At 39.5% G+C, this 10,488-nt stretch overlaps 1 protein-coding gene across 1 annotated transcript; it reads left to right on the top strand.

The window, feature by feature from the left end:
* The first annotated feature begins 127 nt into the window (after nt 1–127).
* On the top strand, nt 128–8,896 carry RIDA (reactive intermediate imine deaminase A). The gene is made up of 6 exons (XM_082479559.1): nt 128–275; nt 4,146–4,251; nt 4,823–4,877; nt 5,748–5,816; nt 7,479–7,534; nt 7,968–8,896. The coding sequence occupies exons 1-6, from the start codon at nt 211–213 to the stop codon at nt 8,028–8,030; spliced, it is 414 nt and encodes a 137-aa protein (XP_082335685.1). The 5' UTR covers nt 128–210; the 3' UTR covers nt 8,031–8,896.
* The last annotated feature ends 1,592 nt before the right edge of the window (nt 8,897–10,488 follow it).

Genomic DNA, 10,488 nt, shown 5'->3' with positions numbered 1-10,488 from the left:
CTAGGCACTGCGCATGCGCGCGGCGCAGCAGCCACACCCCCACCGCGCGCACCAGGAGGACTACATTTCCCAGAATCCCCCCTTGAGGCGCGAGGGGAGGAGGCAGCGGTTGGCGGGGTGCTGAGGAGAGGGCAGGAGGGGGTTGGTGGCGGCAGCGGCAGCGGCAGCGGCAGCGGCAGCGGCAGCGGCAGCGGCAGCGGCAGCGTAGTTATGGCTTCGCTCGTGAAGAAAATAATCAGCACTGCGAAAGCCCCCGCTGCACTGGGTCCCTACAGGTATGCCTTTGCGGGAGGGGGGTCTCTTGGAAGAAACAGGAGTGAGCGGGAGAGGGTTTGGCTAGTAGGGCTTCAAGTAGGTCCCTGGAGGGGAGGTGGGTCTGTCAGACAGCCCTGGGGGCTGTGGTGAGGGTGACACCCGCACCCCCCCCCCCCGCCCCGAGCAGGGGCCCGGTAACCCTCCCTGGGACACCTGAGGCCCTACAGCAGGAGTGGGTCTGCAGTGCTGGCGGCAAACTTCAGCCTGACAGGGGGGGAGGGGTGTCCTGATAGGTTTAGGTGAGCTTTTAAAATGTCCCTCAAAAAGTGATTTTGGGAAAATAATCCTGAAATTAGTGATAAGTGGTGAACGAAAAAATGATGCAAGAGAAAGAATGATTCCTTTCAAGGGAAAAAAAATGCTTGCTTAGAAAATAGCATGTGGCATAGGCAAGTTAGCAGTGAATACTGACTCTGGAGGCGATGGGCAGCAAAGGCTGAGCCTGATCCAGGATGTGCTTTGGCAGTTGGATAGTTCACTGTCTGGGAATTGCAAATCTTTTCTTATTTTTGAATGTGACTGCCAACAGGTTATAAATGCTTTTCAGCCTAAAAACTAACTGCTGTAAAATATTTAAGATGTTGTTCAATGTTTTCACAAGTTTATTGTTAGTTGCAACAGTTATGAATGCAATTAAAAAAAGTAATCACAATTTTAAATGGAGAAAGGTTTCTCTTTGCTATTTGAATGTGAAAAAATGTTCAATAACTATGGTAGAACCTTATATCTAAGGTACTGAGGGATTTTTACCAGGGAATTTTCTAAGAATTTTTAATTCTGCATTCAAGCTTTCTTTTCCCAATATAAAAACAGGCACCTTAGGTTTTAACTTTTCATTTTGTAGCATCTTAGTGCCTTCCAGATGCATTTTTGCCTTCATTACTTTGAAACTGAGCTTTCTGAGTTTCAAATTGTGTGTTCTCTGCAGGAATTATAAAGATGGACAAATACAAAGGGTATAAGCAGAGAGACATGACATGAAGGTTAACTTCTGTAGACAATAAATTGTTGGTGGATTGCAGCCAAGACTCTGGCATTGCTTGTAGTTAGAAAACATCTAAGACATGGGAAGGCAATGGTTCAACTGCATGTACACATGCCAACTGGCCTAGCCTTCAACTTAGCTCTCCAGTTGTGTTGAGGATTAACTGCACTCCGACATTTTGTGCTTATTGGTAGTTCTTGATACTGCTTGTTGTGCAGCCTGTTAATTGTATGATGGGTCTAACATCAATAAGTTTATCACTAACTTAGTTTATCAGGTTTCAGTAAATATGTCAAAGTCCAGTGAGCAAAAGTTGCACAAGAAATAACTGCTACATCTCTGCTGTGGAGTCTGAGCATGGTAACAGGAATGAGGGCTTAATATGGAATGAGGAATTGGGATGTGTGGACTGCATGCCTGGTTCTGCTACAGCCCTGAAGTGTGGTTTTTGGTGACCTATTTTTAATGTATTTTTGTATTTCCTTTACTGCATCCAATTTCCAGTACCTCGAGGCAGGTAGATAGATACATAGATAAATAGACAGACAAAAAGACTCCTGTGTGAGTGTGTCTGTGTACATATATACATCTCATTAATGATATTAAACTTTTTAAAAGACACAGCAGAGATACTGTTCTTGTAATAATCAACAATAATTTGTGTAAAGAAGATCTGATTAACTTTGCAGTCCTTGTCTTCAAAGAGCATGCTTCTTAACACCATCTCTCTGATCGATGATGTTCTTCTAAGGTCATAACGTCCATCCAGTTATGCATTTAGGTATACTGAAACCTGAATGACTTGAGACACATGCTCGGATCTCTGCTGAATCAAAGATTCAAGATTAAAGATTGACCCTAGTTATAGGATACATCTGCAGTTAAAATGTGGTTGGGTTTTGTGTAGTTGAAATTTCTCTGAGCTTTACTCATGCATTTGACTGCCGTAGAAGTATACCCTTTAGTTGGTAAATTGTTAATAGTCTCAGTGAATGGAGGATTCCACTGGTAAGCATACCAAGAGAAAAAAGTTGAGGAGCAGAGGAGGGAACACAATAAGACTGTTGCAGAAGTTGATCTGGAGGTGGTTTCAGAAGGCTTCAGCTTGTTTTTTGCCCAATTATTCATGACTTAGGATTGTCCGAAGGCCTTCATTGGGATGAATGTTTCAGTGTGTTGTTTGCTTTATAATAAGCACTACAAGACAATCTCTTTTTTTAGAGAACTCATACCTTCTTATTGCATGGTTCTCTGTGCTTCTGAAACAGAAGTTTGTGGTCTGGGGACCTGTGCCTCAAACAAAGCAGGACATTGTAGGAAAGAAAATAGAATTAAAGAAGCGTGTGCATGGTTCATGCACACGTTTTCTATCAACAAGTCTGCATTAGCTAGAAAACTACTTCATTTGCTAGTTTTTCTTCTTTAAATGGCGTAGTTCTGTAATTTACTCCAATTTTGTTAGTTGATGATAGAGAAAATAATTGCCACATAAGATATTTTGCTATATCAGATAAGTTACTGGCTATTTTTTCCCCTTACAAAATGACAGGAGAATGTAGGACAGGGGTAAAAGGAAAGATGGTAGTGATGGCACTGTTTGGCTTGCCTAACTGTAATCATTTTACTGAACCCCTAAATTAGGTTGTTCCCCTGTGAAGTCAATGGATTGAGCCAATCCAATTGAGTCAATCTCAATTAAGAGAAGAGATGTAATAAAAATGTTCTCTGAAAGAGTCCCTTTCTTTCTCCATTGACATTAAAGGGAAGCTAACCTCCTAATTTAGATACTTCAGGGAGTGCCTAACTCTGGTTTGTGTAACTTCAGAGGCTTGTTGAACTGTCAAAACAATGCATTTTCTTGTGCAATGGAAAGTGATAAAAAAAACAGTGTTGACACCACAAACGCTTTCAAAAGAATCTTTGTCTGATTTCTTTGCAAAATGTTTTTGATTCCCAAAGCAAATTATGTCTCTTGCATAATGTTTGCTTGGTAGTTTAAATCTTTGTTTTAATCTTTTAATCTCTTTGTCATAATTAGAGACATTAATAATTGCCAACTCCACTTCAGCAAAAACACACCTGACATTTATATAAAAATGTTTTGCAAATAGCTTGAATTCTGCATTCTTCTGAACTAACCCAGCCAACAGGTCAACCGGGTTATTTTATTAGAGGAGAGTGATCTGGGAATGGAGTGATCAAGGTGGTGTGCTGATGGGCCAAACTCATGACTGGAGTAATAAGGCCAGAGAACCAGCATGCAGGGCTTCACTTCACAGCTGTAACTCATTTATCATTGTGCCTGTTTGAGAAGAAAATGGCACATTTGCTAATCAGTTCTTTTTTGATTTTTTTTTTTGTTTGATTGCTTTTTCTAAAAAAAAAAAAAAAAAAAAAAACAAAACTTGATTGCTCTGCAACTGAGATGTAGATGAAAGTTATTGTCTGCCTATCAAACTGGGATGGAATATTTATCTGGGCAGGTACAAAAAATGTTTCCTCTGCCTCCCATTTGTGCTATCTGCAGTGTGGAAGCTGTGTAGCTGTGTTTAGTGTTGTATTGCTACACTCATGCCTTTTGCCTTTCCAAGAAACAGGGTTTATTATCTCAAAAACACAGCTATGCTAATGTAGTTGTGTCTTTCCATGGGTGATCTAATTCCAGGTCTCCCAAAGCATAAGCAGATCGAACGTATGACTGTGTGCAGACTTGTGCATGCATAACCTAAGTCCTCTATCTTTCTGAGATACTATAAACTACTGAAGAAAATGTGAAGTGTGTTTTCAGATAGTTAAATATTTTGACGGGGAAACATTAAACCTAAAATGTCACTTATGTTTTCAGCCAAGCAGTGCTGGTAGACCGGACGATGTACATTGCAGGACAGATAGGTATAGAACCTTCCACTGGGCAGCTTGTCCCTGGAGGGGCAAAGGAAGAAGCTAAGCAGGTAAGATGTCTTCGAGCAATAAACTTGTAATGGAGTCGTGTGCACTTTGTTAAACATGGACTTAAGAGAAATCAAAGATCCCTAGAGAGCGCATTTCACATCCCCCAAGATGAGGGAACAGCAGGACTATGTCATTCCATACTATCCATGTCACTTTCCACCCAAACAATGTGGAGATCAGGGGAGGAATCTGTATTTCATGTAGGAAAGAATCAATGTCTGTAACAAAGGTTCAGACCCTAGTAAAAACCTGGCTTTGGGATGGGGAAAGATTTGTTCCTCCAGAAGAAAAGAGGTTGTGTGAGGTAGTAGGCAGGATGAGGTGGCACTGCATCATGCATTTACATCTAATGAATGGATGGTTTAATATTTGTGTTTTATTAGAAGCTCCCATTTATTAATTTACTTTTTAATCTATTTCTGAATTTGCTTACTCACTGATGACAGTCAAAGATTTGCTGGGTGAATTTATGCTATAACATGGATGTATCCAAATTACAATTCATATTCACATATTTACCTAAATACAACCCAGTGGATAGTTAAAGATTTTTATCTAATTTTTCATTAGGCTCTAAAGAACATGGGAGAAATCCTGAAAGCTGCAGGCTGTGACTATGGCAATGGTAAGTGTTGTGGTGATGGTAGCAAGCAAGTTGTCTTACCTACCTGGATTAAAAAAAAAAATTAAGTGACCTTTCAAAGAAAAAAACCCCAAAACTGCTAAACATGCAGTTCTTATCAATAGCTGGAGACAAAAGGAATCATGAGTCTGGGTTAAAAAAGAAAAGAGATAAATCAATGTACAAATGTTTGTGATGCATATCAATGGGACACTACTTTTAACCATAAGTTCCGGTCCACAGTACTAATATTTTAATTCTAACTGATGAAGCCAAGGTACTGACAGAGCTGCAATCGACTACAGGCATTTAAGCATCCTAGACTTTGCTCCACATAAAAGCAGGTCTGTATTTATGGTGTTAATATTCTAGGCACTTTCAGTGCTTTTTTTTGAGTAGGACTGTAATAGTGGAGCCAAACCAGGATTAATGTTGGCTTGGGCAGTCATGGGCAAAAAATTCTATCATAGACTATGTCTTCAGGTCTTTTATGGACTTTTTTTTGGCAGCAGATCTTGTATATGACGTAATTTTTGCCAACAGTTGGCTTACAACACCTTTTTTTAATTGACCTGCTTGTCAGTCTGTGCCTCTTGGAAGAATTGGGCTTGGAACAAAATTTGAAACATGTAGTTTCAGAGCTGGCCAGGAATGTCTAATTCCTTAAAGTTTTATTATATACTAGGTATTCAGATTTTTTCAGATGGTCCTCTAGGTGGTAGCTCTAATGGTCAATATGTGTTTGCAAAAGTTTTCAAAATGTTTAGAATATTTAAAAGAAATTTATGAAATAAAAGCAAGAATGTACTAAATATTTTCAACTTTCCTATAAAAGTCAGAGGTCCAAAATAACTGCAGGTATGTAATTTCTAGTTGTGAAGACTACGGTTTTGATGGCAGACATGAAGGACTTCAATGATATTAATGATATTTACAAACAATGTAAGTAGATCTTTTGTTTCTGTTTTACCAGTATGGTTTGTGGAACACATTATATTCACAGTAAGCAAAGTGTTTTAATGACTCAGATGATGTACTTCCAGATTCTTTGAGATTCTAGTAGAAATATAATATTGAAAAAGAAATTTAATTTGCAAGCACCAGATCAAGCACAGCTCGATGTTTTTTTTTGTTTGTTTGTTTGTTTGTTTCCTTTTGTGCATTTGTGTCCCACCATTCCACTAATTCACTGTCATGTGAAGATCAAATCCTGCTATCCCTACAGGTTGATCTTCCATGCTTCTTTACCTTGATAAATGCTGTGTTGTCCCTAATATAATTCTACTCTAGGCAGCCTTCAAATGCTTAGTTTCAGATTTTTGTATCTCCATTTCTTTAAAGTATGTGTGTATCTTTGAATGATTTGTGGTTATTGCTATGGGACAGGGCTCATTTTTATACAAGGAAGAGCCACGCTGCTCCACTTAAGGAAAAAAGCATCATGGTTAGTTAACAAAACTGAATGTGGACTGATTCCAGTGAGCCATATAGTGCAGAAGAATTTGAGAGAAAATGCACATAAGTTCCTTATTTATATAGCTTTGGGTTTTAATTAGATAGTGACATCTGATCTTGAATGAAATCTTATTTATGAGCTACCAATATGGTCTTCTGCATGTCAAAATGGAATTATGTGTGCATTTAAGCAGGGCAAAAAAAGACAGCTGGATACATAGTTACTTGTTGCCGCCTACTTGTAGTTCAAGAAAGCAGTTGTTGCATTTCTTTGATTGTGGGTTATTATCCTGCCTTGTCAGTGCAGGACCCTGAAATTAACATTTCTGAGCTTAGTGTTAACTCACTAGTAAAGCTTTCATTTAATTATGCAAATTCCTTGGAAATGTTTGAAGTCAGGTTGGACGGGGCTTTGAGCAACCTGATCTAGTGAAAGATGTCCTTGTCCATGGCAGGGGGGTTGGTTGGACTAGATGAACTTTAAAGGTCCCTTCCAACCCAAGCTATTCTATGATTCTATATGTTCAGCTCTTATATCTTGACCAATTCCTTTTTTTTTTTTCTTTTCTTTTTTTTTTTTCCCTGTTCTTTTAATATCCTTGAATGCCCATCTTAATTGTGAATGGAGGAAGGGCCTATTTTAACTCTGCCTTTCTTTGGTATGAGTAAGGTTGGCCCCTGTTGACTTTAGCCAAATCCGGGATCTTTGCTCATGACGCTTTTGGCAGGGGCCTGTTTCTTCCCCTTGCTCTGTCTGTGAAAGAGCCCTCTCCCACTCTCTGGTCTTTGCAATTGGATGATCAACATTCTGTTTTTATGTTTCTTTTTCAGCCAAGTTGGTGTTAAGGCCATGCAGTGTCAGTAGAGTGCAAGTTATCACTGGCTGCTAGGTCACAACTGTACCTGCCTTCTCAATGATGAAAGGTAGTTTGCTGAGATGTTAAACCAGTCAGTGACCAAAAAAAAAAAAAAAAATAGAAACCAAGGGGGAAATGATAGCTGGCGCTGGCACAGAAGACTTTGTCTTGTAACCTTGAACCTGAAACTGTTCCAATGGCTGCATTTTATACTGATTACTTTGAACTGTGTTTTACCAAGCAAAGTTAAGTGATTAGTGGATGTTGGTGGATGTTTCTGTTTAAATTACAGTTTTCAAGACAAACTTCCCAGCTAGAGCAGCCTATCAGGTTGCAGCTTTGCCAAAAGTAAGTGTCACTTTTCTGCCTACAAAAAAAATGAATTTTCTGAATTTCCTTACTTCTGAAACATTCTAACAGCTTTTCTTATTCTGGGATAGCTTCAGTTGCAATTATTTTAATGAAGACTCTTAGGTTCTTAGTTTTTTTCCAAAGTATACCAGTCTTATTCCCACACATGATGAGAGATCTAGATATGAGAGATAGATTTCTTTATGGTGGAAGATGTCTACAACACTAGAAATAAGGGGGTCTGATACTTAAGTAAGAGTAAAGTGAATTTTCAGTATTACTTAACATTGCTAAATTAGTAATACAAGTGTCAGAATTATAATCTTCCTCAAATGTCGTTCTATTCTTACAAGGTTGTGTTATACATCCACTTGCTTCATAAAATAGACATATTAAATTCCTAATAAGTTTCTTTGATGGTTTCTCACAGGGTGCCCGAGTTGAGATTGAAGCTATCGCCATTCAGGGACCCCTCCAAGATGCTTCAGCCTGACTATAAATGGAGACTGAATATCCTACGACAGCAGTTTTAGATTTAGTACTTCTCCCTTACATCCTGTTCCTGCAATTGACTATCAGCAGTTACATACAGTTGAAATCACTAAACTTGCTGAGGAAAGGTGCTTTCTTTTGCATTGTGGCCTTGGATTCTCTAAAATACAAGCTTACTGTGAGTTCTATGCAGGCAAAGCCTGAAACCTCCGTGAGTCCTGCTAAAATCAGCCAAGCTTGATTGCAGGACAGGGCCTGTACTTTGTGGTAGTGACTGGATATTCAGATATGAAGTACACATTTGGGTGAACATATGACAGTTATACTATGAGTGATTTGGACATGGAAAATGGTAATTATTTGTAATAGTGGGGTTTTAGTAACAATTTTAAATAAGAAAAAATGACAAATGGTATAACAGTAGAACACTTGAATTGCTTAGCGGATGTTTTCACTTTTGTGTTTTGGGGAATTTTGCTGTATTTGTTTCTGAACTGTCTTAAACTCTTTACAGAATAGATTACTGTTGAGGTGCACATTTTTCTTTCATATGGAAGCAATTGCTTAAGAAAGTTAATATTAATTTCAGAAAGAAGAAAATTATGCTTTTTTGAAATAAAGTCCTAACTTTATAAATCAGCTGTAAATGTATCTCTACCTGTAACCTTTTTCATAACAATTCAACTTTTACTATCTTTTGATTTAAAAAAAAAAAAAAAAAAAAAACACAACAAAAAAAAAATCCCGTTTAATGAGAATAAATTATAATTGCATCTGTAAAACTGTGCTTGTCTATTCTGGGAACAAACTTTTCCTTTCATGGTTACGCTTTGATAGTCCATTATAAAAAAGTTCCTATCTTGCTTATTCAATAAGTAATAATTCAAACCAAAAGAATAGGTTTATTGTCTGTCTCCTAATAACTAAGGATGAAAATAATCCTCCAAGACAGAAAGCTTTCAGCTACCATGGCATCACAGTTCTTGGTATTTTTCTCTCTGCCATTAAGGACAGAAACACAGAATCATGGAATCATAGAATGGTTTAGGTTGGAAGGCAAATTCATCTAGTTCCAACTCCCCTGCCATGGGCAGGGACACCTCCCACTACACCAGGTTGCTCAAAGCCCCATCCAACCTGGCCTTGACACCTCTAGGGATTTGTTTGATGTGGTGATTACGGAATATTGAGAATTCAGACTGGTGATCCCATCCCTCTGCATTTATCTTCTAACCAAGTAGAAATGGATACCGTGTTTTTAAGGAACTAGTTTGAAAGTCAGCTGCCTTGTGGTAGAGTTGATTCCCTGTCTTCCCCACAGCCATATGACTAAGCACGGTATTGGTTTGTTCAGGGGGAAATGAGCAGAAATTATTTTCTGTTATAGTCTGTCAACCTCAACATCTTTGTTTTGCTCCTTTCTGTGAAGATGGCCATCCAATTACAGTGACAGTAGCATCCATATGTATCTTCACTGTCTTTGTGTAGAAAGTAAAAATAGCTATATACAGCATCTTGGAAAATGTACCATTTCAGTGGTAGAAACATGTACCTGCTTTATCAAATGTACTGTGAGAGGGAATGCTGTAGGCTGTTCCTTCCAGAGGCTGCTGTTTGTACGCCAGAGTGCCATGACTGAGCACTTCAGAATCTGTTTCTAGTCTCATCTCACGTGATGAATTTCACTCGATTTTGGTAAGCCACAAAACCAGCAGTATACCAAGGAGCAGGTATAGCGCTGGTTTGCCACCGGTCAAGTCACCATACGGTGGGTTCGGCTTTCCAACAGCTCCAATCTAGACCTCGGTTCTCCTGCGTGTGTACCGTTTGTCTTCTGTGTATAATGCCCACTGATGATCATCTCACATACTTTTCAGAGACTCATAGAATGGTTAGAGTTGGAAGGGACCTTAAAAGATCATCGCGTTCCAACTCCCCTGCCATGGGCAGTGACACCTCCCACTAGACCAGGTTGCTCAAAGCCCCATCCAGCCTGGCCTTGAACACCTCCAGGGATGGGGCTTCCACAACTTCTCTGGGCAACCTGTTCCAGTGTCACCACCACCCTTTTACCACAGTAAAGAATTTCTTCCCGATAGCTAATCTAAATCTACCCTCCTTCAATTTAAAACCATTATCCCTTGTCCTATTGCTGCACTCCCTGACAAAGAGTCCTTCCCCATCTTTCTTGTAGGCCCCCTTTAAGTACTGAAAGACTGCTATAGGGTTTCCCTGGAGCCTTCTCTCCTCCAGGCTGAACAACTCCAACTCTCTCAGCCTGTCTTCATAGGAGAGGTGCTCCGGCCCTCTGATCATGTTTGTGGCCCTCCTCTGGACTCACTCCAACAGGTCCATGTCCTTCTTATGTTGGGGGCCCCAGAGCTGGATGCGGTACTACAGGTTGAGTCTCACCAGAGCGGAGTAGGGGGCAGAATCACCTCCCTCGATTGGTTAATGAT

Source organism: Vanellus vanellus (genome assembly GCF_965231255.1).
Source record: "Vanellus vanellus genome assembly, chromosome: 2".
Classification (NCBI taxonomy): Eukaryota; Metazoa; Chordata; class Aves; order Charadriiformes; family Charadriidae; genus Vanellus; species Vanellus vanellus.
Note: the sequence above shows the minus strand (reverse complement) of the source record. Positions and strands in the feature narration are given on the sequence as shown.